Source organism: Anguilla anguilla, chromosome 18 (genome assembly GCF_013347855.1).
Source record: "Anguilla anguilla isolate fAngAng1 chromosome 18, fAngAng1.pri, whole genome shotgun sequence".
Lineage (NCBI taxonomy): Eukaryota > Metazoa > Chordata > Actinopteri > Anguilliformes > Anguillidae > Anguilla > Anguilla anguilla.
This window is the reverse complement of record NC_049218.1, coordinates 24,742,346-24,758,504: the sequence shown is the minus strand read 5'-3', so window position 1 is coordinate 24,758,504 and position 16,159 is coordinate 24,742,346. Positions and strand designations below refer to the sequence as shown.

At 46.0% G+C, this 16,159-nt stretch overlaps 1 protein-coding gene across 6 annotated transcripts in view; it reads right to left on the bottom strand.

The window, feature by feature from the left end:
- Positions 1-16,159, bottom strand: part of adgrb3 (adhesion G protein-coupled receptor B3) — a 201,268-nt gene that overhangs the window by 39,898 nt on the left and 145,211 nt on the right. For all 6 annotated transcript variants that reach the window (XM_035400743.1, XM_035400740.1, XM_035400738.1 and 3 more), the window contains 3 exons: positions 7,523-7,649; positions 4,404-4,507; positions 3,848-3,950 (listed from right to left, as the gene is read on the bottom strand). In XM_035400743.1, the coding sequence (XP_035256634.1) occupies positions 3,848-3,950; positions 4,404-4,507; positions 7,523-7,649 (334 nt within the window). The remainder of the gene's footprint in view (positions 1-3,847; positions 3,951-4,403; positions 4,508-7,522; positions 7,650-16,159) is intronic.

The following is a 16,159-nucleotide window of genomic DNA, read 5'->3' as shown; positions in this document are numbered from 1 at the left end:
CGAGAAGACACACTGTGGGGTGTTCCCCATGGCAAAGACCAGTTTGGGAGGCGTGACTTGACTGGGCTACAGAAATAAAACATTGCTCACCTTTATCAGTTCTTCATTTCATTCCATCAAAACTCCCCTAAAATAAAATGTCTAAATCATTACAGTTTAGCTTTGCGTTGTCTTAGCTTTTAGTCACATGCTCTGCCTTGCCTGAGCCTTTAAAAAAAGAAATATAATCTAACTTCGGACATCATCTTGCAGGGAACAATAAATAAACAAACAAATAAATAAATAAATAAGAGTATTTATTGCTTTGGTTGTACCATTACCCTTGAGCATCTGTCCAGAACATTTCCTCTCTAGTGCCCTATTTGGGTACTTTCATTTTTTATTTCCTTTATATAAATTAGCGGAAGTTCAACAAACTAAATTTAACGATAAATGAAATTATCCAAAGTTTTTTTTTTTTTTTTTTTTAGGGAAGGAATGCAGTGAATCCCAGAATGCTCCTCTCTGTCCTCCTCGTGCCCTCGGGGGAAAGTTGGCAGTGTGGCGATTGCGCGGCAGAAACCTTGAGGTGCTCCGGCAACACCCAAATCATTTCGCCGCCCTCCTCCACCAATCAGGGACGCCGAAGCCTACCCCGCGTGACAGCAATCTACTTATTTATCCGCTGATTTATTCGCGAAACGCCCTTGTTCCGTGTGACTTTCAGAGCTCTGAGTGACTACTAAAACAAAGTCCGGGAAAGAAACCGTAGTGTACATCTAAGGCTCACATAAATCTGATCCAGTTTAAACATAAATACCTCAGCGCAACCGGCCCAATGCTAGCCACAGTCAGGCTCACCTGTGGTCAGATATCAGCAAAAATAACACTTGGCAGCAGTCAGGCACGATTTAAAGATCAGTCTTAACTGGCAGATGAAGGTAGAACTGAGCGAGATGAACCTGTGTGCATTTTGAGCAAAAGAACTGTTGGGACGGAGGGGTGGGGGGTGAGGGTGGTGAGTGACATTTCTACAGGAGGGGAGGGAAAGGGAGGAGGTGAGAAACTCTGGTCTACAGAAGGAGGTGAGTGACAGTTCTACAGGAGGGGAGGGAAGGGGATGAGGGGAGAGACTGTGCTCTACAGAAGGAGGAGAGTGACAGTTCTACAGGAGGGGAGGGAAAGGGAGGAGGTGAGAAACTCTGGTCTACAGAAGGAGGTGAGTGGCAGTTCTACAGGAGGGGAGGGAAAGGTAAGGGAGGAGGTGAGTGACAGTTCTACAGGAGGGGAGGGAAAGGGAGGAGGTGAGAAACTCTGGTCTACAGAAGGAGGTGAGTGGCAGTTCTACAGGAGGGGAGGGAAAGGGAGGAGGTGAGCAGCTCTGCTCTACAGAAGGAGGTGAGTGGCAGTTCTGCAGGAGGGGAGGAAAAGGAAGGAGGTGAGCAGCTCTGCTCTACAGAAGGAGGTGAGTGGCAGTTCTACAGGAGGGGAGGGAAAGGTAAGGGAGGAGGTGAGTGGCAGTTCTACAGGAGGGGAGGGAAAGGGAGGAGGTGAGCAGCTCCGCTCTACAGAAGGAGGTGAGTGACTGTTTCACAGGAGGTGGGGGGAGCAGTTGAGTGACTGGTGACTCTGGCGTTTATGAGGGAAGGAAGAAGTGAGTGACTCTGCTCTATGGGAGGGGAGGGGATGATTGACAGGGCAGGGGAGGGGGCGAGCGACTCCTGGCTTTATGGGGGTGAGAGAGCCACTTTGCGGTGCTAACGCAGAAAGGTAACCGCCCCGAGGTTGTTTACTTCTGCCTCCAGTTCGCTCCGCCGACACCCCCTTGAAGCCTCAGTTTATGGAAGCGCTGCGATTTTTTTTTTTAATAGGCACCAGCCGTTTTAAACCAATTAAAACAACATCTCCATTTTATTTGAGAGCGATCTGGAAGTTTCTTCCTACGCCCGTTAATCTTTCTTTACAGCGCGCTCGCTCGAAACGCGTTTCCAAAACCATGCCAAGGCCCGAGGCGCTCGGAGTTCACTTTATTTATTTCGCTTTTACTTAAGTTTCAATTCCCGAACCGCGTCCGGAATTCTGACCTCCCAAATAAGCGGTGGATTCCGCCCCAAACTGGACACCCCTGCCTGTAATGCAACATTAGCAAACGGGCCGTAGTTCTGAATAAAAAGGAGGCCTAAAGACAGTTCAGGCGATCGAGTCTAAAAACCCCGAGTCACGCGATCACTCCTTCCCACAATGCTAAGGGAGAACCGTAGATCGTGTCTCTGGGGGCTTCGCCGGCGACAAGCGGACCGCATTTCACCATGATGGATTCGGGCTCTCGGGCCTCGCTTCAGCGAAGAGGGGGCGGGGCCAAGAGCGCGAGCCCGCGGGGATGACCCCCTCAGGGCCTCCGCTGGAATTCACCTTGAATATACCTGCACCCCCACCCCCCACCCCCGACGGATAACGCTTTCCTTTACACCGCCGAAGCGTCATGGAAACGCGATGACGAAACGGCCTAACGCCGCGTGAACGTCGCGGGAACGCCAACGGTCGAGCGGGAACCGATTAACCGCTCGAAGGCTGAGGTGTGTTGGTGGCGGCGGGGGGATTGGTGGGATGGGGAGGTAGGGGGGTAGCAGGGAAATTCAATGATCTGTGTTTTCTCTGCTTACGAAGCGGCGTGCTCCCAACGGGACAGGGTGCCGGAGGCGGGCTCACGACCAGACGAAAATCTTAAAAGTTGCACTTCAGCCCGAAATAAAAGAGCGCACGCTGGATCCCAGGCCGCAATGGGCGGGTGAAAAAAACCGGCCTCGGAAAACACCTCCGGGGCCCTGTAGAGCACAGACGTGTCACGTCGCTCCAAACGTGAGCGCTAGCCTACCGGCTACAGACGCGGCGGCAGCACCTAGACAACATCCACACTTGGGCTGGCGTACGGGGGAGCGTAACGCACGTGCTGCACGCAATATCGTGCACGATGGCCGACCGACGGCGCCTCCTGAATTCCGATGAGGCGACGGCGCGCGGCCGGAGCGGCCGTAGGCCCCTTCAGACGAACGGGCGCTCCGACCTGAAGCTGCTGGACAGCGGGGGACGGTATTTCCTGTCGCACAGGAAACGCAACGGGAACGCGGACCTCGCGACTCCACGCGGGCCGCCCCTGCGGAACCGTGCGCAAACTGGGCCGACGATCGGATCCGACGGAGAGCGACGCGCCATCAACAAGCCGCTGTGGCGAAGGGACGGACGCGAAATTCCACCCAGTGAATTATTAGTCAAGATGCACCGGTCAAACTGTCAAAACAGGGCGCATCCATCAGCCGAAAACGCACTCTCGAACCTTTCCGACACGTCTGAGCGTGCCCAGAGCAGACGTAAACACGCAGGGAACGCAGGAACGTAGCACGCGGTGTACCTTCCCAACGGTTCACAAATGAAGAGCTAAGAGTCAAGCGTAGGGCACGCTTTCCTCAGCGGGAACCGAGGAGAGGGCTCGAATATCTAAATATTTTGTGGCGCCACTTGAAGACTCGGGAGTCTTGGCACCGGGATCTGTGACAGCAGTCGTTACTCCAAAGACTGTGCATCTGCTGGACTCCCAGGACCCTTTTTTTTACCAAAAAGCTTAGGGAAAAATATACCTTGTATATCGTGTACGCGTGAACACAAGAGGCACATTCTGTATAAATTGTACAGCGATGCATTAACTACAGGCGGAGTCAAAGGTGGCCTCCGTGCTCCACCGGGGTTTTTGTGTTACAGAACTTCGTAATAATAACCCTATAAGGAGAAAAGGAAAACGCACATCGTGCTTGGCGAAATCCACGGTACGATCAAAGCCGGGCGGTGAAGCTGAGGAAGCTCGTGGACTTACCGCATTGTGCGTCTGGGTTTGCCCCACCAGGATCAGCACGTTGGAGCACACGATGGACAGGCAGAAGTTGATCAGGATGATTGACCTCTCCGATCGGATGTACCTGAAGATCGGGGGAGAAAGAAACAAGGAAAAGGGAGTGAAAAGCCAGCCCTTGTCTTCCATCGAATCCAGCATTCATTTGGTAATGCCGTCTCATCCAGATTCATTTCGTTTAAGCCATCTGATGTCACCTCCTACATTCAGTAATAAGCTTCCATATTCATGTACTGCAGCAGAAATATCCTTGAATTGCCAATATTAATCTCGATTATTATTGCATTGCATCGTTATTTCATCGAGCCACTTTGTCACATGGCCCTGACGTAACTCACCACCTGACGTAGAAAGGATGTGTGTGTATGTGTGTGTGTGCGTGCGAGTGTGTGTGAATGTGTGTGTGCATCTATGTGTATGTGTGTTTGTGAGATGGATACTGTTGCCCATCTCTTCTGTATGAGTACATACTGTGTGTGTGAGGACCTGCGTTGGGCTCGTCCACACACGGCGCACTCACCTCCACAGCACCGCGTACACCACCGCCAGCGTGATCAAGGCCACGCAGGACAGGCCACAGCCGACAATCAGGGTCACGGTGGGCACTCCTGAGTACTCCATAGTCTGTGAAAGAACACAGTGAAGGCACACTGACTGTGGGCTTCAGCACGAATCCACAGAGCCTGTGAAAGAACACAGTGAAGGCACACTGACTGTGGGCTTCAGCACGAATCCACAGAGCCTGTGAAAGACACACAGTGAAGGCACACTGACTGTGGGCTTCAGCACAAATCCACAGAGCTTGTGAAAGACACACAGTGAAGGCACACTGACTGTGGGCTTGAGCATGAATCCACAGAGCCTGTGAAAGAGACACAGTGAAGGCACACTGACTGTGGGCTTCAGCACGAATCCACAGAGCCTGTGAAAGACACACAGTGAAGGCACACTGACTGTGGGCTTCAGCACGAATCCACAGAGCCTGTGAAAGACACACAGTGAAGGCACACTGACTGTGGGCTTCAGCACAAATCCACAGAGCTTGTGAAAGACATACAGTGAAGGCACACTGACTGTGGGCTTCAGCACGAATCCACAGAGCCTGTGAAAGAGACACAGTGAAGGCACACTGACTGTGGGCTTCAGCACGAATCCACAGAGCCTGTCAGCCAAACGGACATCACTAATGAACCTAGATTAGCTGGAAAACCTTACCCAGGGACTGAGGCTGATTACTGAGGCTAGTATCAGGAATCACCCACAACCCCCAGAACAGAAACTTTTTTCATTTTGTGATTTCTACTAAATATCTAGAAATATCTGAGTTGGGTCACAAATTGCATTGTTGTTATTATTATTATTATTATTATTATTATACTGGTGAAAGATGATTATTTCCATCTGTGGTGAAAGATGTATTAGGTCCTCTGTAAGATCATAAGCTCTCATATCTGACTATACTCCATGAGTATGGAAATGGTCATACTGACTGTAGTTGGAATTTAATATGGAAAGTAATAACTATTAACTTCTTCTAAGATACTAATTCACAGGCAACTCTACATTTCTAAAGCCAAAAGTAAAGACTAATGTCTTCAAAATGATCCCCTTTTCCCATTATTTCAATTTAGCAGTTATCATGTGACCCTATATTAATTAGATACTCATGAATATTAAACCAAGCGCACAAAAGTACTTATTCAATGTCGGGACATCACACCATTAGTAAAATATGGCAGAATTTTAATTAAGACCATTTGGCCTAATGTGATTTGGCCTAGCTGATACAAAAAAAGCCATTAGTGTCTACCAAATTTAATGGAAGACAATAGGGTTATGCTTTTTCCACCTTAGGTAAAGCATGCTTCAAAAGCCTACTCTTTAAATACAGATAATAAATATGGACAGAGAACTTAAGGCACTATGTTAAGAAGCAACAGAGAAAACAGAACGATGGCTCTAAGCGTAAAAAAGACTTAGTTAGTCTTAGTGTAAAAAGCCTTAGTTAGGCTTAGTGTAAAAAAAGTCTTAGTTAGTCTTAGTGTAAAAAGTCTTAGTTGGTTAGTCTTAGTGTAAAATAGTCTTAGTTAGTGTTAGTGTAATAAGTCTTAGTTAGTCTTAGTGTAAAAAAGTCTTAGTTAGTCTTAGTGTAAAAAAGTCTTAGTTAGTCTTAGTGTAAACAAGTCTTAGTCTTAGTGTAAAAAGTCTTAGTCTTAGTGTAAAAAAGTCTTATTTAGGTAGTCTTACTGTAAAAAGTCTTAGTCTAAGAGTAAGAAAGTCTCAGCTAGCTGGGGTACCCCAGGCTTATTTTGACCATGTTTTCTGGCCTGTCAGGCAGACGGTTTGACCCTGCTGCTTGACAGACGGCAGTACGTCAGCAGACCGTCCATCTGATGCGATCGCGCCTTTCAAAGGCCGTCTCTCTCCACACCCCCAGCACTTCAGCATTCCCGCGGTATACCGCCGCACTTAAAGTAGAACATCACCCGTGGTTTTATCCTCTGCCCCTAAATTTACGACCAATCCCAGAATTCAACATGTGACACAGCCCCTCGCTCCGTCTCCACCTCCAGGTCTCACAACTCACACTGACATATCACTCATACACCCACTGTAATCAGAGGTATTAAAGGCCAGGCCCACTGTATACACATGCACACACACACACACACACGTGCATGCTTACAAACGCACGCGCACACACACACACACACACACAGACACACACACAAACAACAGTCTTCTACTCTTCTGTACTGGAGATGTGAGTCCCACAAAATAACACAAATGCCCAACCCAACCCCCCCAACAAACACATACACACACACACACACAAACTGCACACTAAAGAAAAAAAAAACAACTGTTCCTTTCTATTCAACCATTAAAATAAACATTCCAAGCTTCCTCATTTGGGGGCGACTCGCCTTAATCAGTATTGATACGTGTATCGATCATTCTCATTTCATCAAGGGAATACTAATTGTGATGAAAAAACAGAGGAGTGGGCAGAAAGGGAAGACTAAATTAGATTAAAAAGTGAAAAGTGACACCTCACTAAAGAACTGGCAGACACCAGCCTTTCTACAGCCACACTGCTGCCTGGCTTGCCTCAGACTGCTACTCATGATGCACGACACGGCCTTGCCAATTTCTACCAAACGGAAAACCTCACAGTATTCAGATGCTGCACACTCATTGAGAACTGTAAAATACTAAGAACTCAAAATGCTAAATACGTGGTCCTGTTACATGTAATGAAATTGAATTGTATACAAATTGTACACATTTACGGAATTGTACGCGATAGGGGGCGGGGGGGGGGGGGGGGGGGGGGGGGGGGGGGGGGGGGGGGGGGGGGGGGGGGTCTGCGCACCGGCAACACACATGCACACGCATATAATTACACACGCAAGTGGATAATTACCTACAAAACCTACAGCTGCGGTCAGATGAGCACATTAACACATGGACCTGAACAGCATCAGATAAACGCAGCAACGCTACCTTAAGCATTGAAACGAAGCACAGCCACACATTCACACACGCGCGCGCGCGCACACACACGTAATAAAGCTCCGGATGGTTTAGATGTCTTCATTCGCATTACACGACCATAATATTTTCCACAATACTTACTATTTCTCTTGGTAGCTGAGCCAAAATGGCGAAGGTAGACACACGATCACATAAGCATTTTGTATGGGATGCATCAGTAAGCACGGTTTTACATCCCTTGGCGGACCAGGTTCCCCAAGAATCGTTCCTGCAAGAAGAAAGCAGAATGAATTAATTGTGACGGCGCTCGATTTTACATGGCTTTCTAAAATCCGCCCGGATAGAGACACCCCAGCTGCATGGTGCCTAATCTATTTACTAACAAATTAAGAAAAATAAGATGCGATAAGTCAGCGCGCAGTTTAATACAAAAGATATTCAATTTCAAACCGAGCGGCACGACTCGAAGGGAAAATAAGCAAGGAGCTGTCCAGTCGGAGCTGGTGCTGATTGATTGAATTCCTCCATACGGCGTCTTCACCTACCATTGCTCTGATATTGAAACATTAAATAAAAATGCTCTTGCGGTACTTTAAGAAAAAAAAAATATATCGTCTGTACCAGAATTTCGTGTGGCAGAATGCGAGAGGTCGTCAGTTTTTCTGCCGATCTGTTGTTCTTTTTCGTTCTTTTTCCCCAACCTCTTTTCTTTTTCCTCCTTTTTTTCGGTTGATCTTTTCCCTAGCTGTTCTAATTAGCAGCTTTTGGATGCTTCCTGGGGGAAAATTTCACCCTGGAAACGGTGGACAGCATCAGATTGATACTCTGTTCCTTTTTGCTGAAGCTACAACGGCGGGGGAGGGCGAATCACACACAACGCGATCGGGCTATGTTTTCTTATTCTTCTTACTTAATCCTGCGGCAGAAATAAGCCAAAAATACTTTGAAGCGATTTTAATATTTATAATTCGCTTTTCCATGACTGTCTTTCAATCCGTCACGTGTAAATCCGTTGCTATAGAGAGGAGCACAATTACATCCCACCCATGGTAAACGAGAGGATGGTACCAGCCCGCCAGTTTTTTTTTCCCTCTATAGCACAGGCGAAATGAAAGAAAAACACGTTTCTTCTATTTATTACACGTATATTTCGAACCCCGCAGAGAACGTCAAAGTAAATAAGACACAACTGACCGTCACCCGTTATTCTAATAACTGTGTTTTAATTTTTGGTAATATAACGCGGAGCATCGACAAATTAAATTAGCCAGCTCACCCCTCCTGTACAAAATACAGCAGGTTCTGAGTTTCCATCTATTGCATAATTGTTTCATATAGATTTTATCTGAATGTCCTTGCATTTCTATCTTGCAGACTTAATTTTGCTTCCCAGTTAATACAGATTTATATGACGATATGTTTAACATGTTTCATTTTACAACGTAGGTAGTATTTTACTACTTTTTAAGGTTTTGAAAATAGATGCTACCATAAAGATTAATCATATCGCTGATAACTGTAAGTGCTCCATATATTTTAATAAAGCGAAATCTTTAAATCCTTCATATTATTTTGAATAGCTTGAAATTATATTAAATACACAAGTAAACGCATAAGAGTCAAGACCCCAGTCTTAACACGTCTTAATTAAATACAGAATACTACCATTAGGGGAAGGGATGCATTCAAGCAGTTGCCTTAGCCTAAAGCAAGATATGACAACACCCAGCTGAGAAGGCGTGCCTTCCAGTCACCGGTGTCAAGTAAATAGACAACTGCCCAACATACAACGCATAGGCCTGGGGAAACCAGTGTGTAGCTATCTGGTTTGTTTAGATACAAACACAGCGCAACGATAAGCGAAACCAATAAAGCTGTTCTCATGGCACCCCCCTATCCACCAACACAATGCACGTCGCAGACCAACAAGGCTGGGGCCGGGGCCGGCTGAACCAGCGTGGAAAATCGAAGTGCGAAGTGCCATAAGTCATAACGGCAAACAGGCCACTTGTGACGGCTCCACAACAAGCGCCTCACGCAGAGGCACAGATGTATTTCACAACAAACGGTTCATATGAATTATTACTGTGTACTCGCATTCGCGATTGCTCTGCACCAAGGAACCGTGGAATCAAAGTAACCGTGTAATATTGCGCGTACACAAAGAAACGCACAAAAGCTTAATACGTAATTTGATTAAAAGATCAAAAAAGTTGACCGGGAGATGGAATGCGTCTAATTGGCTACTTATCGCGTGTCAGAAAACTCATTCGAACAAATATGGCATAATGCGTTGAGTATTTGATTAATTATTAACCGCACGCCGCAAGATACGAAAAAAGCTCAAGAGAAGCCCTGAATTTAATTCAAACTGAAATACGTCCACTAGCGCACAAGATTCCAAACCACTCTACAGGCATCGCCATGGGCAGCTAGGTTGCTGATTTAATCCATTGACAATTCATTGATCTAATCCCACTGAAATTGTTGAACGCAAATTTTGCATTCATGAAATGAGAACACTCAGCCATTTAGCAATTGCATGATGATAAAATATGGATGCGTATACTAATTGAGCTGGCTGAGTAGTTGGCGTCTTAATGTGTCTACCCCACTTTCAAAAAACTCTCTCTCTCTCTCCAAGTATTAAGAGTTATAACTAGCAGTATTTGTTTGCATGTGCCTACGTATCTTCACCATAAAAGGCGCAGACTTTTGCAGAATCTGCGTCAATTTTGAGTTTTGAATATGGGGGGGGGGGGGGGGGGGGGGGGGAATGCACCAGCAGACCCGTGCAAATTCGTTTTTCAAAAAAGCTGATAATAAAAAAATGTTAATATGAAAGAGTTTGTTAACATTACCAGAATTTTTTTATTCCCATCTTCCCTCATTACATAATGCGGACTGAATTCCACGGGCCATCTTTCAGCCGAATGAACTACCTCACCATCCATATCCGCTCGGTTCATATGCAATACTTAACATGCAACGATAGCCGGGATCAGCTCATTGCATAACTAATTATGTCACACCCAGTCTGAATTCTGTTCATTTCATGGGATGTCTGTGTTCGGTCAGAATGGCGCAATTTAGAAATCGCACGTTCACATTTAGCAGCGCAGTACACAGTAGAGTACTGTACCACCAGTAGTACATCAGCATAGCCGCAGTTCTGCCGGTAGTACAGTATGACGGGCAGCGTGGAAGCTCATATGGTGAACTTGGCTCCGTTCTCGCTGAGGAAATTTGAACAGATGCGCGGTGAGGTGCGCGGTCTCTCCAGTACACTGAGTTTCCCCACCTCGACAAGATCATGGTGAGTGTTTCAAAGATGTCACACTTGCACAACCGAGAGCTGCCGTAGCATGTGGAGTGCCACAGTCCGCAAAAGTGAGGCGGGCACGGTTATGCTTCTTCATCATAATTCTCCATCGGAGCACAAACAAAATGCATTTTTTTTCATGAAATATACCAACGTAAACTCCAGTAATAAATGCACTGCAAGTGCACCACATTTCCCTATGGACATATCATGGCAATTTTTAATTCTTCGTAAGCATGGTGCACCTGGAAATGTGACTAAAGGAGCATTAGTTCCTTTACCAATAGAAAACTGTGTGGGTATGCACATATTCTAAATGTACATGAAACTGCCTGTGGTGATTGATAAGCATCAAATAAATAAATAAATAAATAAATAAATAAATAAATAAATAAATAAATAAATAAATAAATAAATAAATATTTCTTTTTTCTTTCTTTATTAATCTCATTTAAGTATCCGTTACTGGGACTCTCAGTTTAACTGAGTCATCCACATCCCCTGTGGATCATATTACAGCTGAAGTTCGTGCGCTCCTCTAATTCACTGTCCACAGGCCAATGAATCTTTTCCACAGACCAGGCCAGACGCTGAGCAGCGCTACCGCAGCCTGGAACAGAAGCAGATCGCTTCCCGGCAACGGCCGGTGGTCCACGGAGACTCGGTGAATTGTCGGTAAGCGCCGAGTTTTATAAACTCCGGGCGAAATCAATCTTACAGTCGGTCTTTCGGCATCGGCTTACAGTAAACCTGAGACGATGTCACGCGCCGGTGCTCTTACACAGACCACGGGCTTTACGGCTTTCGAACTGGACTGCCGCATTCACGCTTTCAGTGTTCGGCACCCACACATCGCTTCTGATGCAGAGGCTGCTGGTAACTGAACACACTCAGAGAGTTGAGGCCATTTATTTATTTATTTATTTATTTATTTATTTATTTATTTATTTAATTTTGTTGCTGTTCTGTGATTTACTTCGTTTTGGAACAAGGCCATAATTAATCCAGCGAACAGAAACACAAAGCTTTTTGCTGAATTAAACTTGTTTTTTTATGATCATTATTTTGTTTTACTTTGGCACAAAAGCGAATCGAAATGTTTGTTTTTAGTTTTGACTGACAAATATTAACTTACAACAATATTTGAACGTGAGCATGCCTAACGTGCCGAAGGTTTAAATTATCAAAAGAGGGTTGCTTTCCTCAAAATATGTTTTTTTTTCTATGCCCAGCCCATGCCAAAAAAACTAACAAACAAACGAAAACAAAAAACATACTAAATGTAGATTTCCGCGTTTCCAAAAGAGGAAATGTAATCTGAGATGTAAGAAGTACGTATCTACAATCCCTGCTATTACGAAATAGCAGGGATTGTATAGCACATTGTATCCAGTGATATGAATATAATTGAAATAATAATAATTGGGGGCAAAGTATGAAATATTAAGATTGACACAGCAGTATGGTGATCACAGCCTATCAGAGATGGGGCAGAAAGGTCATTGACCGTTCCTTCAAAATTACAGATCACAGCTTCTGAGAAAACAGGCTGGGGGACCAGATGGTCTCGTGTGGTTGGAGGAGAAGGAGGAGGAGGAGGAGGAGGAGCAGGAGGAGGGTGTGCTGATAATCACAGGCTGCCAGTGTTAGAGGAGACAGGGCTTCAACACGCCCCTCTGCACTGAGCTCCAGGGACACCAGAATCCCTGTGTCCTAACCCAAAAAACCAAACCCCAAAACACAATACCCAAGCTGCCCAGGGGGGGTGACTTTGTCCTGTCTGCAAGTGTGAGTGCATTATGGTCCACGCTGGTACCCTGGCCGAGAGGAGAGGTGGTGCGAAAGGAGGTGGTGCGACAGGTGTAGCGGACCCAGCCGGCAGAGACGGTGTAAAAAAGGAGCGTCGGTAGGCCAGAGCGGGGGGCGGGGCCAGGAGCCGCGACGTCACGGCAACGCGATGACGGACAGCCTGAGATTTCTGGCATTGCCCCGAGGGTGCCAGAAATGCACACGGGAGCAGGTCATTCAGCGCAGACAAAGGGACCGATTCTGAGGCACCCACCCGGACACCCCCGCACCCTCCCCCAGCGTGTTTGGCAGCCTCCAGGGGAATGACTCGGCAGGTGCCGCTGGCCTGGATTTCGGCGGCTGGCTGAACTCAAAGGGCTCTGGCAGCCGAGACGGGCGCTAGGAGACACAGGTACACCGCTGCCCTGGACCTGGAGTACGGCCCAACGGCCGCCACACAAACCCCACCCCCTGCCCGCTGCCCACGCCCCCTGCCCACGCCCCCTACCCATGCGCCCTGCCCACGCCCCCTACCCATGCGCCCTGCCCACGCCCCCTGCCCACGCCCCCTGCCCACGCCCCCTACCCACGCCCCATGCCCACGCCCCCTACCCACGCGAGCCGCGTTAGCCTCGCAAACCGCACGGACGACCCAAATTAAATCACACGGACCGCACAAAACACACTCAACTCTCGCACCTGCCTGCTTGTCCTCTCTGTGCACCCTGGGTAATCTAAACACCGAATCTTAATGTTCTGGATGACTGGCCGTGAGTAGAAACAATCAAGAGCCCATTATAACTGTTGTCATGGGCGCAATGAAAATGCTATGATTTGAAATTGTAAACATGTAAACATAACGTGGTTCAAGCTAAATAAAATAAGAATGAAATAAAATAAGCAATAATTCATCTGTACCCTGTGAGCAGCTCCTACAAAATTTGGTATGGTGGAATTACGTTTTTAATCCAATTTAATCATAGTTCACATAAATCCACAGTACAATAAAAGTGTGAAACTTACTGGCCCAGAGTGGGCATGTTTTAATCACATCAATCTTTCATAATCTAGACAGACCATGAACAAAAGACCCAATGACAAAAATGTTACATTTTTGATCAGTGCTAACATCCATATTGCTAACTGTAGTTTATATTGAAAAAAAAAACTTGACTTACTATAAAAATATGGCCTGAAGTTTATGCAGGCCAAATGTACCAATTAACACATCAACGAATGAGTGCATTCACTGAAAATATATTTAGAAATCCTGCAGTTAAATTGTCTTATGGCAGCCATGTTCTTAATATAAACATCATATAGAGTTTCACTATTCCATTGCAATTAATACGAGACTATGTACAAAATTGTCCTATATAATTAGACCTTAAATTTGGGATACAGTACTTGATAAATTATGTAACCTGTGTTACCTATCTGTACTGGAAACATTGTGAATCTTCAAGTATGTTGCTATCTAAAATCTAATCAGACACAAATTAATATTATTGGTTTATTAATTTTTTTTTTCTTATACGTATTACTCCACTTCAAATGTGCATTACCCTTTACAATCCCACCAAGTTTAACATGTCTAAGAGAACCCCCTGCGGATGTCAATTTGCTAATTAAATAGCACGCTCTTCAATCACACGTGGCTAATTACTCTGTTTCTTTACGGAATCGGTTGACGCTGAGCCATCCGTATCCGGGACTGTGTGCTCTATCTCCATTCGGATGATTTAGCGGAGTTTGTCTCGGGTTCCATATGGCCGACACGCCCACCGCGAGCAGCTCAGCGGGAGCGCAGCTGTGAATGTCGCGCGACGGAAAAGGCTCTCCTGAAGCAAAGCGTTCGGCGTGGGACGTCCCGCGAACGCGGGGGTACTACAGAGCGGATTTGTTGATTAAAGAATATCGGTTTAAGACGGGCGTCATGTAGATCCACTACGCTCATTTTATCTGCGTTAATCTTGTCATCCATATACACTATAACGTGTTATATGTCATGAAACAAATTACGCGATACACTTCTATCTCAACAAACTCTATGAAATAAATCAAATTCTATCTCAGGTTTCAAAAGTATCGTTTTAGCATGGGTACTGTCAACACCTAAACGCTATTATTGATTGTGGGACTGGAGCATTTGTGATGATGAAATTTGGCAGGAAAAAGGAGAAAAAAAATGCTAAACAACCCAACTTTGGGGCTTCATTGTGTGGATGTGTGAAGTTGTATCTAAATTTTGTGTGTTTACATGTGGTCAGAAGGAACAGAAGTTAATGTTTTAAAGGGCTTATTGGTCATTGTGGTTATTTCTGTAGGGAACCCTGAATAGTCCCAAACTCTCTGTGCTGTATAGGTATGGTGCTTTTTTCCCCTGCCAAGCAGTATCTTAGTGGATGCCATACCTGCTATCCCAATATGTAAGACACAAACCACTCCATGCCAGTACATATATAATAATATAATGGCACTTCAGGGTGGTTAACATCCGAAGGATGAAAGCTGTGTGTCATAACTGCATTAGGACTAGGGAATACTCGTTGGATAAAACGGTTTAGCTGTGCGTTAAAAGGAAACGTTCTAACAGTACAGGCACGGTTTATAAGAAAAAGGACTTGTCTCTCTAGACAGCTTCTCTACCTGCTTGTGAGTAATGCGTGCACTTGGTCTGTGAGGGCTTTGCTCTCCGCGATAGCAGCCAGCACAAGTTCCCGTGTTTAAAAATTCAGCGGTTCATTTGCGAAGGAAGCCGGTGACAGATCGGGTTAATGAGCAGATCCGGCTGAGTAAACGACAAAGGCCTTTTCATTAAAGGGAGCAGGAATGAAAAAAAGAAAGAGAAAAAAAAAGACAAACGACTTGATTACCTGCGTTAGACGCATTACGATCATTCTCTCCAGTTCGCTCGCAACCCCCCCCCCCCCACCCCCCCCACCATAAAGCAATTGTGGCACAGGCCTAACTTCTTATTGTAAGCTCATCATTTATTTACGCACGTGAGATAGCAGGAACAGGGTGGAATTAAACTTTTTTTAATTTTTTTTTTTAGCTTGTTTCCTTCTGCAGTCCGATCGTCATGTAAGGAAAAGTTAATGGCCATAACGGACGGGCTCGGTCCCTCACGTGTGAAGTAAGCCGCGGTGTTAAGCAGTGACGTGTGCACTGACTGAACGCTGGAAGCAGCCGAGGTCAGGCCGACGGAATCGCGACCGCTCTCGCGTGCCATCCAACGTGCCCCGGAGCTCGTCGCTAGGAGAGACAGCTCCCTCCACTCAAACCAGACAGCCATGCAGAACAGCCACAGGGAACGGAGGAACGCGGACGAGAGGAAGATGGAGGAGAAGAAGAAGGACACGAAAAAGAAAGTGGGAGTTCAATGCAGGATGAGGGCCAAAGAGTTGAAGCAGAGAGATTTTAGGGTATGTCAAGACCCAACTTAAATATGTTTCGGATGATGCAGTGGTTTGGTTTGCACCATTTAACACAACTGTGCTGCCCTCCTGGATCGGTTTTAATCAAACACATCAGCACTGCTCACTAACAGGCAGAGCCAATCCTATATGGGGGCAAAGGGGGACAATGACCCAGGGTACCACTGTAGCGGGGTGCAAAAATAATGTGCAATTGTATTAATTTAGGACGCCATCTTTACACGTAGT